Below are 21,232 nucleotides of genomic sequence, written 5' to 3'. Positions count from 1 at the left end.
AGTGTAGTCCTTTAAGATTGATACATGAGGGCTTCCCTGGTGGCGCAGTGGTTGAGAGTCCGCCTGCCGATGCAGGGGACACGGGTTCGTGCCCCGGTCTGGGAAGATCCCACATGCTGCAGAGTGGCTGGGCCCGTGTGCCATGGCCGCTGAGCCTGCACGTCCGGAGCCTGTGCTCCGCGACGGGAGAGGCCACAACAGTGAGAGCCCCGCGTACTGAAAAAAAAAAAAAAAAAAAAAAAGATTGATACATGTTGTTGCATATATCAATAGTTTATTCCTTTTTAATTACTGATAGTATTCCATTGGATGGATTTACTACAGTTTATTTATCTGTTCGCTTGTTGTTGCCCATTTTTGTTGTTTCCAGTTTGGGGCTATTATTAATGACGCTGCCATGAAATAACATTAATGTACAGGTCTTTATGTAGATTTATGTTTTCATTTCTCTTGAGTACATACACAGCTAGAAGTGGAATTGCAGGGTCAAATGAGAAATTGTCAAACTGTTTTCCAAAGAGGCTGTACTGTTTTTGTATTCTCATCTGTAGTGGAGAGTTCCAGTTGCTCCGTAACCTCTTGAATACTTGGTATTTTCAGTTTTTTAAATTCTATCCATTCTAGTGAGTATAGTGGTGTTTCATTCTGATTTTAATTTTGCATTTGCCTAATGACTCATGATGAGTGTATTTTCATGTGCTTAATGGCTTTTCTTATATCTTCATTGTTAAAGTATCTGTTCTGCTCTTGCCCATTTAAAAAATTGGGCTGGGGCTTCCCTGGTGGCGCAGTGGTTGAGAGTCCACCTGCCGATGCAGGGGACACGGGTTCGTGCCCCGGTCCAGGAAGATCCCACATGCCGCGGAGCGGCTGGGCCTGGCTGAGCCATGGCCGCTGAGCCTGCGTGTCTGGATCCTGTGCTCCGCAATGGGAGAGGCCACAACAGTGAGAGGCCCGCGTACCAAAAAAAAAAAAAGGGCTGTTTGTCTTATTTTGTTTTAAGTGTTATTTATGTATACTGTATATCAGTCTTTTATCAGATAAATGCTTTGTAAAATATTTCTCCCAGTCTGAGGCTTGCCTTTTTATTTTATTTTTAACAGTGTCTTTCAAAAAAACAAGTTTTAAACTCTGATGAAGTGTAGTTTGTCAATTTCTTTCTTTTATGAATAATGCTTTTTGTGTTCTAAGAAATCTGCCTACCTCAAGAACACAAATTTTTATGTTTTCTTCTAAAAGTTTTATAGTTTTAGCTTTCTGATTTTGTAATAACTTTATTTCGAAGTATGATTCACATCCCATAAATTCACCCATTTAAAGTGTACAATTCAGTGGTTCTTAATATGCTCACAGAATTGTGCAACTATCACCACAATTTTAGAACATTTTCATCATCTCAAAAAGAAACTCTAGGGGCTTGCCTGGTGGCGCAGTGGTTGAGAATCTGCCTGCCAATGCAGGGGACACAGGTTTGAGCCCTGGTCCACATGCCGTGGAGCAACTAGGTCCGTGAGCCACAGCTACTGAGCCTGTGTGTCTGGAGCCTGTGCTCCGCAACGAGAGGCCGCGACAGTGAGAGTCCCGCGCACCGCCATGAAGAGTGGCCCCCGCTCACCGCAACTGGAGAAAGCCCTCTCACAGAAACGAAGACCCAACATAGCCATAAATAAATAAATAAATTTATTTAAAAAAAAAAAAAAAGAAACTCTATACCCTTTAGCCATCATTCTCCAAACCTCCTATCCCCTCTAGTCCTAGGCAACCACTAATCTACTTTCCATCTCTATAGATTTGCCTATTCTGGATGTTTCATATAAGTGAAACCATATGTATTTTCAAGGTTTATCCATGTTGTAGCATGTATCAGCCAAATGACACTCCATTGTATGAATATAGCACATTTAATTTATCTGTTCTTCAATTGATGGACATTTGGGGTTCCTTATATTTTTTGCCTCTTGTGTATATTGCTGGTATGAGCATGTGTGTACGAGTTTTTGTGTGGATACCTGTTTTCATTTGTCTTGGAAAGAAATACTTAGGAGTAGAATTGCTGGGTCATATGGTAACTCTTATGTTTAACCTTTTGAGGAAATGCCAAACTGTTTTCCAAAGTGGCCGCATCATAGTTTTATTCTTATGTTTAGTTCTGTGATCCATTTTGAGTTGATTGTTGTATACTGTATGATATAAGGGTCAAGGTTATTTTTTTCCCCCATATGGGTATCCAGTTTTAGCAACTTGTGTTGAAAAGAATATTCTTTCCGCACTGAAATACCTTGACATTATTGTTGAAGATCAGTTGAACATATATGTGTGGTTTTATCTCTGTATACTGTTCTGTTCCATTGAGTGTATGTCTGAACATTTTAATATTTATGTCATTTTGATGTTGTTCTCTTTTTAGTGTCTTTTTCATTGGGAATGGGTCATATCTTCTTGGTTCTTTGTACAGTGAGTAATTTTGGATTGTATCCTGGGTATTGTGAATGTTACATTGTGTAGACTCTGGATTCTGTGATATTTCTCTGAGGAATATTGATGTATTTGTTTTACTTGGCAGTTAACTGTAAGCTGTGTCAGCTTCTGTGAGTTGCACTTCAAGTCTCATTTCAATTCTTTCAGCTTTTGCTATGCTACTTTTGAGTCTGTCTTGTGTATATATCATTTAGGGAGGGATCAGCCTGAGATGTATGTGATGTTCGTTCACAGAATTAAGGCATCCCCTTTTCTGGTTCTGTCTCTTTTGGGATTCTCTACTCATTTTGGTGGCATCCATGATTGCCCAGAACCTTTCTCTCTTTCCTCTGGCCAGAAAGATGTCACAGTTTTTCTTGGAGTTTTAGTTGCTTAAGTTATGCTAATTTGTGACTGATGCTCCCTCTCAGGGCAGAATCCCCTAAAAGCAGGAAACTCCCCAACTCTGTCAATTGCTTCATGTTTTGACTCCCCTTTACAATTTTAGTGTACCATTCAGAATCCTCAGGTTATTGGTTTTTGTATTTTTTCCAGAGCTTGTAGTTGTTCACTGGGAGGGTTGGTCTATAGAGAGTTTACCTGAAGCAGAATCTTCAGTTCTATCCATTTTTTCTTTATGTATAATGAAGTCATTATGTCTTCTTGATGAATTGACACCTTAAACATCTCTTGCATTGTTCTTTGTTCTGAAGTCTCTCTCTAATATTAACATATAGCCACTAATAGCCGCTTCAGCTTTCTTTTGGTTATTGTTTTCATTGGATATCTTTTCCATTCTTTTACTTTTAACCTATCTGTATAATTATACTTAAAATGGGTTTCTTGTAGACACCATATAGTTGTATCTTGCTTTTTTTGTGCAATCTGGCAATCTTGGTCTTTTACTTGGAGTGTATAGTCTGCATACTTAGTATAATTATTTTATTTATTTATTTTTAAATTAATTAATTTATTTTTGGCTGCATGGGGTCTTCTTTGCTGTGCGCGGGCTTTCTCTAGTTGTGGTGAGCAGGGGCTACTCTTCGTTGTGGTGCGTGGGCTTCTCATTGTGGTGGCTTCTCTTGTTGCGGAGCACAGGCTCTAGGCACGCAGGCTTCAGTAGTTGTGGCTCGCAGACTCTAGAGTGCAGGCTCAGTAGTTGTGGCACATGGGTTCAGTAGTTGTGGCTCGCGGGCTCTAGAGCGCAGACTCAATAGTTGTGGCGCACGGGCTTAGTTGCTCCGCGGCATGTGGGATCTTCCCGGACCAGGGCTCGAAGCTGTGTCCCCTGCATTGGTAGGCGGATTCTTAACCACTGTGCCACCAGGGAAGTCCCAGTATAATTATTGATGTAGTTAGGTTTAAATCTACCATATTCTTTATTATCTATATCTCATGTGTTCTTTATTCCTTTTTTCCTCCTTTCTTGCCTTCTTTTCAATTAATAGAGTATTTTTAATGATCCCATATTATCTCCATATAATTGTTGTTTTATTTTGTTAGTGGTTGTTCTACATTTACAGGATACATCTTTTTTTTTTTTAATTTTTTTTTTTATTTTTAAATATTTATTTATCAACCCATACATTGTTAGTATAGACATCGTGCAAGGTTAAAACATATTCAAACATCAAGATCCACATTCAGGGCTTCCCTGGTGATGCAGTGGTTGATAGTCCACCTGCCGATGCAGGGGATGTGGTTTCATGCCCCGGTCCGGGAGGGTCCCACGTGCTGTGGAGCAGCTGAGCCCGTGAGCCATGGCCTCTGGGCCTGCGTGTCCGGGGAGCCTGTGCTCCGCAGCGGGAGAGGCCACGGCAGTGAGAGGCCTGTGTAAGTTCTATAGGATGGAAGTCTGGGGTGAAGGTGCCAGCAGGGTTGGGCTCTGGTGAGAGCTCTCTTCTTGGCTTGCAGATGGTTGCTTTCTTGTTGTATCCTCACATAGCAGAGGAAGAGGAAGAGAAAGAGGAAGAGAGGAAGAGAGGAAGAGAGAAAGAAAGAGAGAAAGAGAGAAAGAGAGAAAGAGAGAGAGAGAGAGAGAGGCAGGGTACATCTTTTTAAGTATTATCTTCAAATAATACAATATTACTTCTCATTTAGTATAAGAATTTTATAGCAGTACATTTCATTTCCACCTTCTATCCTTTGTGCTGTTGTTATACATTTTACTTCTATATGTACTATAAAGTCCATGATATTTTGTTGTTGTCTTTGCTTTAAATAATTAAAGAGGGGACTTCCCTGGTGGTCCACTGGGTAAGAATCTGCACTCCCAGTGCAGGGGGCCTGGGTTCGATCCCTGGTCTGGGAACTAGATCCCACATGCATGCCACAACAAGGAGTCTGCATGCCGCAACTAAGAGTCCGCACGCTGCAACTAAGAGTCCACGTGCTGCAACTAAGAGTCCACGTGTGGCAACTAAGAGTCTGCATGCTGTAACTAAGAAGCCCGCATACTGCAGCTAAAGATCCCGCATGTGGCAACTAAACACGCCACAACGAAGATCCCGTGTGCCGCAGCTAAGACCTGGCACAGCCTAAGTAAATAAATATTAAAAAAATAATTAAAGAGATTGAAAATGAGAAGAGTTTCTTTATATTCAAGCACATATTTACCATTCCTGGTGTACTTCATTCCTTTGTGTAACTGCAGTTTCCATCTGGTATCATATTGATTCTGCCTGAAGAATTTCCATTAATATTCTTGTAGTGTAGATCTGCTGGCAATGAATTCTCTCAGCTTTTGTTGATCTGAAAAAGGCTTTATTTCACCCTTATTTTATTTTATTTTTTTTCGGAGTTTGTAAGTTGTGTTCTGACACCTTTTTAAAATGTGCAGGAATGTCAGGGACACAACTTGACCCAAACTAAACCTGTGGTAAGAGCTGGGTTTAAAAGGGTCTAGTTTCATTTTCCCTTAGGAGATTTTTATTTATTTTAAAATTTTTATTGGGGCTTCCCTGGTGGCGCAGTGGTTGAGAGTCCGCCTGCTGATGCAGGGGACACGGGTTCGTGCCCCGGTCCAGGAAGATCCCACATGCTGCGGAGCGGCTGGGCCCGTGAGCCATGACAGCTGAGCCTGCACGTCCAGAGCCTGTGCTCCGCAACAGGAGAGGCCACAACAGTGAGAGGCCCACGTACAGCAAAAAAAAAAAAAAAAAAAAAAAAAATTATTGAGTGTAGTTGATTTACAATGGTGTGCCAGTTTCTGCTGTACAGCAAAGTGACACAGTTATACATACATATATCTATATATATATCTATATATACTCTTTTTCATATTCCTTTTTCTTTTTAAATTTTTGAATTTTTATATACGGCAGATTTTTATTAGTCATCAATTTTATACACATCATTGTATACATGTCAATCCCAATCGCCCAATTCATCACACCACCATCCCCACCCCCCACCCCCCCGCCGCTTTCCCCCCTTGGTGTCCATACGTTTGTTCTCTACATCTGTGTCTCAATTTCTGCCCTGCAGACTGGTTCATCTGTACCATTTTTCTAGGTTCCACATATATGCGTTAATATACGATATTTGTTTTTTTCTTTCTGACTAACTTCACTCTGTATGACAGTCTCTAGATCCATCCACGTCTCAACAAATGACCCAATATCGTTCCTTTTTAGAGCTGAGTAATATTCCATTGTATATATGTACCACATCTTCTTTATCCATTCGTCTGTCAATGGGCATTTAGGTTGCTTCCATGACCTGGCTATTTTAAACAGTGCTGCAATGAACATTGGGGTGCATGTGTCTTTTTGAATTATGGTTTTTTATGGGTATATGCCCAGTAGTGGGATTGCTGGGTCATATGGTAATTCTATTTTTAGTTTTTTAAGGAACCTCCATGCTGTTCTCCATAGTGGCTGTATCAATTTACATTCCCACCAACAGTGCAAGAGGGCTCCCTTTTCTCCACACCCTTTCCAGCATTTATTGTTTGTAGATTTTCTGATGATGCCCATTCTAACTGGTGTGAGGTGATACCTCATTGTAGTTTGGATTTGCATTTCTCTAATAATTAGTGATGTTGAGGAGCTTTTCATGTGCTTCTTGGCCATCTGTATGTCTTCTTTGGAGAAATGTCTATTTAGGTCTTCTGCCCGTTTTTGGATTGGGTTGTTTGTTTTTTTAATATTGAGCTGCATGAGCTGTTTATATATTTTGGAGGTTAATCCTTTGTCGATTCATTTGCAAATATTTTCTCCCATTCTGAGGGTTGTCTTTTCGTCTTGTTAATGGTTTCCTTTTTTTAAAAAAATTTTATTTATTTATTTATGGCTGTGTTGGGTCTTCGTTTCTGTGCAAGGGCTTTCTCTAGTTGCAGCAAGTGGGGGCCACTCTTCATGGCGGTGCTCAGGCCTCTCACTGTCGAGGCCTCTCTTGTTGTGGAGCACAGGCTCCAGATGCGCAGGCTCAGTAACTGTGGCTCACGGGCCTAGTTACTCCGTGGCATGTGGGGGTCTTCCCAGACCAGGGCTGGAACCCGTGTCCCCTGCATTGGCAGGCAGATTCTCAACCACTGCGCCACCAGGGAAGCCCTATGGTTTCCTTTGCTGTGCAAAAGCTTTGAAGTTTCATTAGGTCCCATTTGTTTATTTTTGTTTTTATTTCCATTACTCTAGGAGGTGGATCAAAAAAGATCTTGCTGTGAGTTATGTCAAAGAGTGTTCTTCCTATGTTTTCCTCGAAGAGTTTTATAGTGTCCGGTCTTATGTTTAGGTCTCTCATCCATTTTGAGTTTATTTTCGTGTATGGTGTTAGGGAGTGTTCTAATTTCATTCTTTTACATGTACCTGTCCAGTTTTCCCAGCACCACTTATTGAAGAGACTGTCTTTTCTCCATTGTATATCCTTGCCTCCTTTGTCATAGATTAGTTGACCATAGGTGCATGGGTTTATCTCTGGGCTTTCTATCTTGTTCCATTGATCTGTGTTTCTGTTTTTTGTGCCAGTACCATATTGTCTTGATTACTGTAGCTTTGTAGTATAGTCTGAAGTCAGGGAGTTGAATTCCTCCAGCTCCGTTTTTTTCCCTCAAGACTGCTTTGGCTGTTCGGGGTCTTTTGTGTCTCCATACAAATTTTAAGATTTTTTGTTCTAGTTCCGTAAAAAATGCCATTGGTAATTTGATAGGGATTGCATTGAATCTGTAGATTGCTTTGGATAATATAGTCATTTTCTCAATATTGATTCTTTCAGTCCAAGAACATGGTATATCTCTTCATCTGTTGGTATCATCTTTAATTTCTTTCATCACTGTCTTATAGTTCTCTGCATACAGGTCTTTTGTCTCCCTTGGTAGGTTTATTCCTAGGTATTTTATTCTTTTTGTTGCAATGGTAAATGGGAGTGTTTCCTAAATTTCTCTTTTGGATTTTTCATCATTAGTGTATAGGAATGCAAGAGATTTCTGTGTATTAATTTTGTATCCTGCAACTTTACCAAATTAATTGATTAGCTCTAGTAGTTTTCTGGTGGCATCTTTAGGATTCTCTATGTACAATATCATGTCATCTGCAAACAGTGACAGCTTTACTTCTTCTTTTCCAATTTGTATTCCTTTTATTTCTTTTTCTTCTCTGATTGCTGTGGATAGGACTTCCAAAACTATATTGAATAATAGTGGTGAGAGTGGACATCCTTGTCTTTTTCCTGATCTTAGAGGAAATGCTTTCAGTTTTTCACCATTGACAACGATGTTTGCTGTGGTTTGTCGTATATGGCCTTTATTATGTTGAGGTAGGTTCTCTCTATGCCCACTTTCTGGAGAGTTTTTATCATAAATGGGTGTTGAATTTTGTCAAAAGCTTTTTCTGCATCTATTGAGATGATCATATGGTTTTTACTTTTCACTTTGTTAATATGCTGTATCACATTGATTGATTTGTGTATATTGAAGAATCCTTGCATCCCTGGGATAAATCCCACTTGATCATGGTGTATGATCCTTTTAATGTGTTATTGGATTCTCTTTGCTAGTATTTTGTTGAGGATTTTTGCATCTATATTCATCAGTGATATTGGTCTGTAATTTTCTTTTTTTGTAGTATCTTTGTCTGGTTTTGGTATCAGGGTGATGGTGGTCTCATAGAATGAGTTTGGGAGTGTTCCTTCCTCTGCAATTTTTTGGAAGAGTTTGAGAAGGATGGGTATTAGCTTTTCTCTAAATGTTTAATAGAATTCACCTGGAAAGCTGTCTGGTCCTGGACTTTTGTTTGTTGGAAGATTTTTAATCACAGTTTCAATTTCATTACTTGTGATTGGTCTGTTCATATTTTCTATTTCTTCCTGGTTTAGTCTTGGAAGGTTATACCTTTCTAAGAATTTGTCCATTTCTTCCAGGCTGTCCATTTTATTGGCGTAGAGTTGCTTGTAGTAGTCTCTTAGGATGTTCTGGATTTCTGTGGTGTCTCTTGTAACTTCTCCTTTTTCATTTCTAATTTTATTGATTTGAGTCCTCTCCCTCTTTTTCTTGATGAGTCTGGCTAGTGGTTTATCAATTTTGTTTATCTTCTTAAAGAATCAGCTTTTAGTTTTATTGATCTTTGTTATTGTTTTATTTGTTTCTATTTCATTTATTTTTGCTCTGGTCTTTATGATTTCTTCCCTACTGCTAACTTTGGGTTTTGTTTTTTCTTCTTTCTCTAGTTCCTTTAGGTGTAAGGTTAGATTGTTTATTTGAGATTTTTCCTGTTTCTTGATGTAGGCTTGTATAGCTATAAACTTCCCTCTTAGAACTGCTTTTGCTGTATCCCATAGGTTTTGGATCATTGTGTTTTAATTGTCATTTGTCTCTAGGTATTTTTTGATTTTCTCTTTGATTTCTTCAGTGATCTCTTGGTTATTTAGTAACGTATTGTTTAGCCTTCATGTGTTTGTGTTTTTTACTTTTTTTTCCCTGTAATTCATTTCTAATCTCATAGCATTGTGGTCAAAAAGATGCTTGATATGATTTTAGTTTTCGTAAACTTACTGAGGCTTGATTTGTAACCCAAGATGTGATCTCTCCTGGAGAATGTTCCATGCGCACTTGAGAAGAAAGTATAATCTGCTGTTTTTGGATGGAATGTCCTAAAAATATCAATTAAATCTGTCTGGTCTATTGTGTCATTTAAAGCTTCTGTTTCCTTATTTATTTTCATTTTGGATGATCTGTCCATTGGTGTAAATGAGGTGTTAAAGTCCCCCACTATTATTGTGTTACTGTCGATTTCCTCTTTTAGAGCTGTTAGCAGTTGCCGTATGTATTGAGGTGCTCCTGTGTTGGGTGCATATATATTTATAATTGTTATATCTTCTTCTTGAATTGATCCCTTGATCATTATGTAGTGTCCGTCCTTGTCTCTTGTAACATTCTTTATTTTAAAGTGTATTTTATCTGATATGAATATTGTTACTCCAGCTTTCTTTTGATTTCCATTTGCATGGAATATCTTTTTCCATCCTGTCACTTTCAGTCTGTATGTGTCCCTACGTCTGACGTGGGTCTCTTGTAGACAGCATATATATGGGTCTTGTTTTTGTATCCATTCAGCAAGCCTGTGTCTTTTGGTTGGAGCATTTAATCCATTCACGTTTAAGGTAATTATCGATATGTATATTCCTGTGACCATTGTCTTAATTGTTTTGGGTTTGTTTTTGTAGGTCCTTTTCTTCTCTTATGTTTCTCACTTAGAGAAGTTCCTTTAGCATTTGTTGTAGAGCTGGTTTGGTGGTGCTGAATTCTCTTAGCTCTCACTTCTCTGTAAAGCTTTTGATTTCTCCAGCGAATCTGAATGAGATCCTTGCTGGGTAGAGTAATCTTGGTTGTAGGTTCTTCCTTTTCATCACTTTAAATATGTCATGCCACTCCCTTCTGGCTTGTAGAGTTTCTGCTGAGAAATCAGCTGTTAACCTTATGGGAGTTCCCTTGTATGTTATATGTCATTTTTCCCTTGCTGCTTTCAATAATTTTTCTTTGTCTTTAATTTTTGCCAGTTTGATTATTATGTGTCAGCATGTTTCTCCTTGGGTTTATCCTGTATGGGACTCTGCGCTTCCTGAACTTGGCTGGCTATTTCCTTTCCCATGTTAAGGAAGTTTTCGATTATAATCACTTCAGATATTTTCTTGGGTCCTTTCTCTCTCTGTTCTCCTTCTGTGACCCCTATAATGCGAATGTTGTTGCGTTTAATGTTGTCCCAGAGGTCTCTTAGGCTGTCTTCATTGCTTTTCATTCTTTTTTCTTTATTCTGTTCTGCAGCAGTGAATTCCACCATTTTGTCTTCTAGGTCACTTATCCATGCTTCTGCCTCAGTTATTCTGCTATTGATTCCTTCTAGTGTAGTTTTCATTTCAGTTATTGTATCGTTCACCTCTGTTTGTCTGTTCTTTACTTCTTCTAAGTCTTTGTTAAACATTTCTTGCATCTTCTCGATTTTTGCCTCCATTCTTTTTCCGAGGTCCTGGATCATCTTCACTATCATTATTCTGAATTCTTTTTCTGGAAGGTTGCCTATCTCCACTTCATTTAATTGTTTTTCTGGGGTTTTATCTTTTTCCTTAATCTGATACATAGCCCTCTGCCTTTTCATCTTGTCTATCTTTCTGTGAATGTGGTTTTTGTTCCACAGGCTGCAGGATTGTAGTTCTTCTTGCTTCTACTCTCTGCCCTCTGGTCCACCCTTATGTTTTAAAGATATTTTTACAGGGCATAATATTCTGGGGTGATGGTGTTTTCTTTCAGTACTTTAAAAATGTCACACCAAGGAACCACTCTTAGTTTCGTCAATTTTTTCTGTTGTTTTGTTGTTGTCGTTGTTATTTAGTCTCTATTTCATTTATTTCTGCTCTGATCTGTATGATTTCTTCTACTAACTTTGTTTTGTTTGCTCTTTTTCTAGTTACTTTAGGTGTAAAATTAGCTTGTTTATTTGAGATATTTCTTTTCTCCTGTGGTAGGCTTGTATCGCTATAAACTTCCCTCTTAGAACTGCTTTTCCTGTGTCACATAGATTTTGGATCGTTGTGTTTTCATTTTCATTTGTCTCCAGGTATTTTTAAATTTCTTTGATTTCTTCAGTGACCCATTGGGTGTTGAGTAGCACATTGTTTAGCCTCCATGTGTTTGTGTTTTTTGCAGGTTTTTCTTGTAGTTCATTTCTAGTCTCATAGCATTGTGGTCAGAAAAGATGCTTGATATGGTTTCAGTTTTAAATTTACTGAGACTTGTTTTGTGACCTAGCATGTTATCTATTCTGGAGAATGTTCCATGTGCACTTGAAAAGAATGAGCAGTTTGCTGCTTTTGGATGGAATGTTCTATATATATATCTGTTAAGTCTGTCTAATCTAATGGGTCATTTAAGGCTAGTGTTCTGTTATTGATCTTCTGTTTGGATCATCTGTCCATTGTTGTAGGTGGGGTGTTAAAGTCCCCTACTGTCATTGTGTTACTGTCAGTTTCTCCCCCTCTGTGTCTGTTAATGTTTGCTTTATGTATTCAGTGCTCCTATGTTGGGTGCATATATATTTACAGTTGTTATATCTTCTTGGATTTATTCATTGATCGTTATGTAATGTCCTTCTTTATCTCTTATTACAGACCTTGTTTTATAGTCTATTTGGTCTGATATAAGTATTGCTATTCTGGCTTTCTTTACATTTTCATTTGCATGGAGTACCTTTTTCTATTCCCTCACTTTCTGCCTGTGTGTGTCTTTATATCTGAAGTAAGTCTCTTTTAGGCAGCATATATATGGTTCTTGTTTTTGTATCCATTCAGCAACTCTATGTCTTTTTTTTTTTTTTTTTTTTTGCGGTACGTGGGCCTCTCACTGTTGTGTGCTCTCCTGTTGCGGAGCACAGGCTCCGGACGCGCAGGCTCAGCGGCCATGGCTCACAGGCCCAGCAGCTCCGCAGCATGTGGGATCCTCCTGGACTGGGGCACGAACCTGCGTCTCCTGCATCAGCAGGTGGACTGTCAACCACCACGCCACCAGGGAAGCCCAACTCTATGTCTTTTTTTTTTTTTTTTTTGCTGTATGCGGGCCTCTCACTGTTGTGGCCTCTCCCGTTGTGGAGCACAGGCTCCGGACGCCCAGGCTCAGCAGCCATGGCTGACGGGCCCAGCCGCTCCGTGGCATGTGGGATCTTCCCGGACCGGAGCACAAACCTGTGTCCCCTGCATCGGCAGGCGGACTCTCAACCACTGCGCCACCAGGGAAGCCCATATGTCTTTTGATTGGAGCACTTAGCCCATTTACATTTGAAGTAATTATTGATAGGTTTGTACTTATTGCCATTTTATTGTTTTGGGGTTGCTTTTATGGCTCTTATTGTTCTTTTCTTTTTTTTTTTTTTGGCTCTTTTTCCATATCTTTAGTGTTATGTTTGGATTCCTTTCTCTTCTTTGTGTGTATATCTTTTACAGACTTTTGGTTTGTGATTACCATGAAGTATATATATAGCAATCTATCTGTCCATCTATTTATATGATTATTTTAAGTTTCTGATCTCTTAATTTCGAATGCATGTTAACAATCCTGCATTTTAACTCCTCGCCACATTTACTGTTTTTTTTTTTTGCGGTACGTGGGCCTCTCACTGTTGTGGCCTCTCCCATTGCGGAGCACAGGCTCCGGACGTGCAGGCTCAGTGGCCATGGCTCACGGGCCCAGCCGCTCCGCAGCATGTGGGATCTTCCCAGACTGCTGCACGAACCCGTGTTCCCTGCATCGGCAGGCTGACTCTCAACCACTGCACCACCTAGGAAGAACCACGTTTACTGTTTTTTTTGTTTTTTTTTTTGCGGTACGCGGGCCTCTCACTGTTGTGGCCTCTCCCATTGCGGAGCACAGGCTCCGGACGCGCAGGCTCAGTGGCCATGGCTCACGGGCCCAGCCACTCCGCGGCATGTGGGATCCTTCCGGACTGGGGCACGAACCCGCGTCCCCTGCATCGGCAGGCGGACTCCCAACCACTGCGCCACCAGGGAAGCCCACGTTTACTGTTTTTAGCATCATCTTGTACATCCTTTTTTGGTGTGTGTATCCATTAACTGCTTATTGTGATATTGATGATTACGATACTTTTGTCTTTTAACCTTCCTACTAGCTTTATAAGTAGCTGATCAACTACCTTCATTGTATGTTTGCCTTTACCAACGAGATTTTTCCTTTCATAATTCCTTCTTTCTAGTTGTGGTCTTTTCCGCATAGAGACATCCCTTTAACATTTCTTGTAAAGTTGATTTCATGGTGCTAAACTCTTTCAGCTTTTTCCTGTCTGTAAAACTTTTGATTTCTCCTTCAAATCTGAATGATTTGAATAATTATTCAAATTATTGAATAATTTACCAGGTAGAGTATTCTTGGTTGCAGGTTTTTTCTTTTCATCACTGTAAATATATTGTGCCACTCCCTTCTGGCCTGCAGAGTTTCTGCTGAAAAGTCAACTGATAGCCTTATGGGAGTTCCCTTGTGCATAACTAGTTGCTTTTCCCTTGCTGCTTTTAATATTCTCTCTTTATCTTTAATTTTTGCTATTTTAATTACAATGTGTCTTGGTGTGGTCCTCTTTGGGTTGATCTTGTTTGGGACTCTCTGTGCTTCCTGGATATGGATGTCTGCTTTCTTTCCCAAGTTAGGGAAGTTTTTAGCTATTATGTCTTCTAATACGTTCTCTGCACCTTTTTCTCTCTCTTCTCCTTCTGGGACCCCTGTTATGTGAATGTTATAAGCTTGATGTTGTCCTAGAGGTGTCTTAAACTGTCCTCATTTTTAAAAATTATTTGTCCTTTTTTTCTGTTCAGCTTGAGTGATTTCCTCCACTCTGTCTTCCAGTTTTCTGATCCATTCCTCTGTATCATCTAATCTCCTGTTGAATCCTTCTAGTGTATTTTTAATTTTAGTTATTGTATTTTTCATCTCGGTTTGGTTCTTCTTTATATTTTCTAACTCTTTGTTAGAAACTTCTAACTTCTCACTGTGTTCATCCAGTCTTCTCCAAAGTTCTTTGAACATTTTTATGATCATTACCTTGAACTCTATTGCATAAATTGCTTATCTCCATTTCACTTAGTTCTTCTTCTAGGGTTTTGTCTTGTTTCTTTGTTTGGAACATATTCCTCTATCGCCTCATTTTGCCAAATTCTGTGTTCTTATTTCTATGTATTTGGTAGGTTGGTATGTTTCCTGATCGTGGAGAAGTGGCCTTATGTAGGAAATGCCTATGGGCCAGCAGCATACTCCCCTCTGGTCACCAGACCTCTATGCTTTAGGGGTGCCATCTATGTGGGCTGCATGGGCCCTTCTGTTGTGTCAGGCTGACTACTGTGGGTGCCTTGGTAAGCATGGGTGGCCCCTGATCAGGTTGGTTGCCAGGCCTTGCCTAGTGCAGAAGTTGCCAGTGACTGGTGGGTGGGGCCATGTCCTGGGAAGGTTCTGGGGCTGGTGTCAGCCTGCTGGTGAGTGGGGCCAGTTCCTGACTTCGCTGGCTGTGGGGCCCAGGGTTTCCCAGAGTTGATATTGACCCACTGGTAGGTGGGGCTGGATCCCTGGGCAGCTGGCCAATAAATATATGGAGAGGTGATGATCAGCATCATTACTAATCATGGAAATGTAAATTAGGACCATAGTGAGAAATCTTTTCATACCCATTCCACTGGCAAAAATTAAGAGGATCTTTTTATATTATTACTGAAAGGAGTAAAAATTGATGTAACTGCTTTAGCTTACAGTTTGGCATTATCTCCTTAGGTTGAATATTCACATACCTTATAACTCTGCAGTTCCTCTTGTAGGGTATACCCAGGAGAATCTCTTATATATGTACTACAGGGGACATATGCACAAATGTTCATAGCAGCATTGTTCATAATAGCCAAAACTAAGAAGTAGTAAAACCCAGAAACAACCTGAATACCCATCAACAGAACAGATTTTTGAAAAGCGAAACAACGAAGTGTTGTATACAACAGAATAAACAACAAAGATATATAACGTTGTGGATGAGACTAAGTGAAAAAATAAGTCCCAAAAGGCCTCATTCTGCATGATAGCCTTTTCATAAAACTAAAATACCCTTCAAAAATTAAAATAAAAAATATAAGGATTACATATAAATGCAGGAAAAAACTATAAAAAAAAACAAGGGAATAACGAAACATGGTTGAGCATAATAATTTTGGGAGTTAGAGAAACAGGGAGATAGGGTGAAGGAGGCAGAGACTATATGGTTAGAAATGTTTTTGTCAAGGTCTTAGCTTTTAGTTTGCTTTTCACAATGTTAAAAATAACTAAATTGGGACTTTCGTGGTGGTCCAGTGGTTAAGACTCTGCGCTTCCACTGTAGGTGGCACAGGTTCAATCCCTGGTTGGGGAACTAAGATCCCACATGATGTATGGCATGGTCAAAAAAATAAAAAATAAAAGTAAAATAAAAATAACCAAATTAAATATCCAAACAAAGAGTTTGCCAAAATGAGACTGTGTTATGAACCAAGGATTGTGATTAATCCAGTTCTGTACGCCTGAGGTCCAAATAAAGAAAATAGATACCATTTATGACCCACATTAGGGAAAACACATACACACACACACACACACACATACACACTAAACCTAAGTTCTTTAGGATCATGTTGTTTCCTTTTGCTTTTTTCTTTCCAAGAAGAAGCCTAAATACTTCAGTATTTGGGAAGAATCCCTTAGTTAAGGATCTTACACCTTTCACCCAGAAATCAGCTAGCTGTATCTCCTTTTGCTATTATAAGCAGCTTATGAATAGCAAATAATGTGTCCTTTTGAAGATGAATTTTCAGCTAAAAACAAGATTAAATGGCAAGGTAGCATTGGAAACAATTTGTTGATCATAATGTACATTGAAGATTCATTCAGATCAATAGCATGGACTAGATCAGGGTCTATTTGACATTTGTAAGCAGAACTTGGGTGATGTTGTCATGGCCAAATTGTCATCATTCTTTTTTTCTAATCACTTTTGCATTGTATAAGGAGAGTCTCTTCTGTGTGTTCAGTAGCACAATTCCTGTTGGTTACTAGAGGTTTGAGAAAGTGAGAACATTTTAATATTCAGATCCTACATAGAATGAGATGTTACCATTTAAAAGCCTTAAGAAATCTGTAGGTGGGGATTAAGGAAGCAACAAAATAAAGATCTCTGATATCTGGAATTTTGGGTTTTGCTATTGAATACAGAGCCCAGATATTACTAGAATTGCTTTCCCTTCAGTGGTTTGTGCTATTGTGAGAATTTATCAGTTACTGTCTTCTGGCATTCATTCCATAGAATTAATTCATGAGGATAAAGAGAGAAATGGCATGGCGTGGATTTTCAACATTTACATATTGAGAAATTTGGAAATTATTTCAAAGCTGAAGTTTGAAACTTTGACTTGCAGAATCCAGAGAGACAAAATTAGATCACTGATCAGAGATAGGTTGTACACTTTGCCCACTCGTAATTCATTCCTTTTCCCTTATTGGGGTCTAACTCAGCAAAGAGTATCTCAGGAGGACTGTAACTTGTTACCCTTGGAAGCTGGCTTTGCAATCTGAACATTCTAACTTTTTTTTTAATAGATCTTTATTGGAGTATAATTACTTCACAATACTGTGTTAGTTTCTGTTGCACACCAAAGTGAATCAGCCATATGCATACATATGTCCCCATATGCCCTCCCTCTTGAGCCTCCCTCCCATCCTCCCTATCCCACCCTTCTAGGTCATCGCAAATCACCGAGCTGATCTCCCTGTGCTCCCTGTGCTGCTGCTTACCATAACTGTTTTACATTTGGTAGTGTATATATGTTGATGCTAATCTCACTGTGCCCCAGCTTCCCCCTCCCACCCTGTGTCCTCAAGTCCATTCTCTATGTCTACATCTTTAATCCTGCCCTGCAACTAGGTTCATCAGTACCTTTTTTTTTTTTTTTTTATATTCCATATATATGTGTTAGAATATGGTATTTGTTTTTCTCCTTCTGACTTACTTCACGCTGTATGACAGACTATGGGTCCATCCACCTCACTACAAATAACTCAATTTCGTTTCTTTTTACGGCTAAGTAATATTCCATTGTATATATGTGCCACATCTTCTTTATCCATTCATCTGTCGATGGACATTTAGGTTGCTTCCATGTCCTGGTTATTGTAAATAGTGCTGCAGTGAACATTGTGGTACATGTCTCTTTTTGAATTATGGTTTTCTCTGTGTATATGTCCAGTAGTGGGATTGCTGGGTCATATGGTAGTTCTATTTTTAGTTTTTTAAGGAACCTCCATACTGTTTTCCATAGTGGTTGTATCAATTTACATTCTCACCAACAGTGCAGGAGGGTTCCCTTTTCACCACACCCTTGCCAGCATTTATTGTTTCTAGATTTTTTGATGATAGCCATTCTGACTGGCATGAGGTGATACCTCATTGTAGTTTTTTTTTTTCCCCTGGGAATACTTATTTATTTGGTCTATTAACACCAAGATCTGCAAAAAACAAACAAAAAAACACAACTTCTAAACACAGAATAATAAAACTTGAACATTAACATTCTTCTTCGATTTTGTGTAAGCTCTGCAGTATGGAAAATATACAGACTTCAAACAGCTGCAAAAATAGTGTCTTTGGGGGAAAATAGAGTTTCTACATCGATACAAGAAAAATAGGCATTTTTCTAATCCAGCCCAGTCCTGGGGCAGGTGGAGGGTGGAGAGTCACCATTTGCCACCCGGAGGAATGCCAGTTCTCCCTCTCCCCTACTACCCACCTGGGGCTGGGCAGGCTGGGCTGCTGCTTAAGACAATCTTAGGGTGAAAGCGAGATGAAAATGCCACTTAGGAAAACGCTTGGTTCCCCCTCTGCCAGCAGCTGGATTGGTCAAGTGTTATGGCCGTTTCGAGCTGCTTTGGTCAGCTCCTCCAATGAGAGGGAGGTAGGGGGATGGGACTGAGAGGATCGGGGAATCTATTCGGGTCTCCTCATCTGTGTCTGGGGAGGAGAGGTAAGGAAATCTGTGGTGTCCCCTCTCCTTTAATCATGGCCAACTTGCTCCATGATAAAGACATGGGCCCCATACACTGTCCTTTGGACTCACACCCAGGGGTGGGGGACCCAAGACCTTCTGGTTGAGTTTTCCACCAAGTGAGGGGGTGACAAGAACACGGGTGTGACTTGTGAGCTGCCCAGCTTCTAGTGGAGGAGGCAGGTCCCCTCACATTCGAAGGGGCAGGGGTCCATCGGAAAGAGGACCCAGGGCTTTGACACAATAAATGAAAGTGCTCAAAGGCCAGGAGGGAAGGGCTCCTTCATCCCTCATCTCAGGGGAGCTCGGGAGGGGCCTGCCACCAAGGCTCTGGTCTCCATGGTGAAGTGGGGGTGGGGCCCTCAGACCACCAGGGAGCTCTGGAAAAGCGCAGGCTCTTCTGACGGTGGGGGCGCTGCCAAGACTCGAATGGCAGCGAGGAGGCCTTGGGGGGCCTCTGGATCCTTCCGAGGCGGTGGCCTGGGGCTGGCCGGGGGAAGGGGGGACCCCGGGCTTGAGGGGCAGTTACGGAAGATGAAGCCCATGCTGGGGAAGAGGGGCTTCATCAAGCTGACGGGGCAGAAAGCCGAGCCGGTTGGGTTGAAATGGACTTTGTTCTTGTCAGGACAGGAAGTCAGGAAGGCCAGGTCAGGACCTGGGGACGTGGCCTCTTCAAACACCCGCAGTCTCTCACAGCCTTCCGGGGGTTCCCGTTTGAAGATGTAGCTGTGATTGGGCCGAGGGGAGGCGGCAAAGGCAAGGACTGGAGATGGGCTGCCCTCTTCAAGGAAGGCTGGGTGGCCTGGAGGGGAAGCTTTGTCACTGGGGATGGACGTCAGCTCCTCGGCTGCACCCTGGTGTTCCTCACGGCCAGTCTGGCCAGAAGGCTGGGGGGATGCCAGGGGCATGGAGGGAGAGCTGGCAAGGTTTCCAGGCTCCAGGAGGAGGAGGGGATGATCACAGCTGCCGCTCTGGAGGGGAGCTGGGGCTCGGTGTCCGTCAGGGATTTCAAGGATCCGCAGCAGCTCCTCCTCACCCTGCTCTTTCACAAACACCTCCTCCAGCTCTTGGTTGAGCCCTTCCAGGCTCCGGTGCAGGCAGGGGCTCAGTCGCAGGACAGAGGACCCTGAGGGGAAGCTGGGAGGGGACGCCCTCAGTGCTCCCCGCACAGCATGGTCCCCTTGGAGGGGGAGCCCCGCTCCTTCTCTTTCCCGCTGCGGCTAAGCTTTGTCCTCTGCAGCTGTTGCTTCAACTTGGTAATCTCTTTTCGGTGGTCTGTGCTGCCCCAGGACGCTGAGCGCTTGTGTGTACACGAGCTGGCCCGCTCACCTTCAAGCTCTTGCCAGGACAGGGGGGTCTGGGTGGCCTTGTCATTGGTACAGCAGGTGAAGGCCCCATCAGCATCTCGTGGCCACTGGCCCAGAAGGTAGGAGCTGAGGATGGTGTCCAGGGAGAATGTACGCCGTACCTGGGGTGGCTAAGGCCTACACACTGGCTTTTCTGGGGCCACGGAACACGGGATGCTGGCTGCGCGGCCACTCCCGTCCCGGCGCTGGTGCGGCTGCTGCAGCTGGAAAGGGACGGTGGCCCTGAGCGGCTGCAGCCCAGCCCGGGGAAAGCCGGCGGGGGCTGGGGGAGAGCAGCCCCGCCGGAGGCCCCCTGCCCCTCCGTGCCCTGGCCCCCAGGCACCTCCGCCTCTGCCGCCCACTGCGGCCCCCGCCATCGCCCGCCCGCCTGACTGCTGGCCTGCCTCGGCCCCACAGCGAGCCCCACACTCTCATTGTAGTTTTGATTTGCATTTCTCTAATAATTAGTGATGTTGAGCATCTTTTCATGTGCCTCTTGCCCATCTGTATGAATATTCTAACTTTTGAAGTTTTGTAGGATATGGTCAGTTGGAGAAGGCAGTGACCAGTGATCACTAAATTCAGCGTGCTATCGCAAGCTTGACAAACATCATCTAATTCCATGTATGAGCCAGCCAGTCTGAGGGTTTACATTAAGGTGGAAAAATTCTAGAAGCACTGTCAGCCTGTGTATATCTTTAGTTCCTATTTGATAATCTTCCTTCAAGTCCAGAGAATATATTTTTTGACGGATATTTTCATTTGTAATGAGACCATGGTCGTTTCTCATGGATCATGGACATTCATGAGTTGATTCAGCAGGGAGTCAGTCATTTTCTTTGCAAATGAGTGTGTCCAAACCAGGGAAATGGATGCTAATGGATCTTGGTTAATTTTAAGGGCAAGTGAAGAACAAAGTAGTCTGTTGTGATCTCTTTTTGTATGTTTCTCATTTGCTAATAAGCACAGTTAACTTACAAACAGTTTGTGTTTCCATACGAATTGTAAAATTTTTTGTTCTAATTCTGTGAAGAGTGCCATTGGTAGTTTGATAGGGATTGCATTGAATCTGTAGGTTGATTTGGGTAGTACAGTCATTTTCACAATATTGATTCTTCCAATCCAAGAACATGGTATATTTCTCCATCTGTTTATGTCATCTTTGATTTCTTTCATCAGTGTTTTAGCCTGAGAAAACCATAATTCAAAAAGAGACATGTACCACAATGTTCATTGCAGCACTATTTATAATAGCCAGGACATGGAAGCAACCTAAATGTCCATCGACAGATGAATGGTTAAAGAAGATATGGCATATATATACAATGGAATATTACTCAGCCATAAAAAGAAATGAAATTGAATTATTTTTAGTGAGGTGGATGGACCTA

The 21,232-nt window shown here is 41.4% G+C and overlaps 2 protein-coding genes across 5 annotated transcripts in view; one reads left to right on the top strand and one right to left on the bottom strand.

The window, feature by feature from the left end:
* SNX27 (sorting nexin 27) overlaps positions 1–21,232 on the top strand; it is an 85,312-nt gene that overhangs the window by 29,474 nt on the left and 34,606 nt on the right. The gene's annotated exons all lie outside the window — the stretch shown is intronic.
* LOC101282049 (protein FAM117A-like) lies at positions 17,907–20,265 on the bottom strand. The gene is given in 4 exon segments (XM_033415649.2): positions 17,907–18,907; positions 18,910–18,946; positions 18,948–19,687; positions 19,690–20,265. Coding segments are annotated over 4 exon segments (1,356 nt in total). The 5' UTR covers positions 20,219–20,265; the 3' UTR covers positions 17,907–18,857.

Source organism: Orcinus orca, chromosome 1 (assembly GCF_937001465.1).
Source record: "Orcinus orca chromosome 1, mOrcOrc1.1, whole genome shotgun sequence".
In the NCBI taxonomy this organism is placed as follows: Eukaryota; Metazoa; Chordata; class Mammalia; order Artiodactyla; family Delphinidae; genus Orcinus; species Orcinus orca.
The sequence above is the reverse complement of the archived record's forward strand: the minus strand, read 5'-3'. Positions and strand labels throughout refer to the sequence as shown.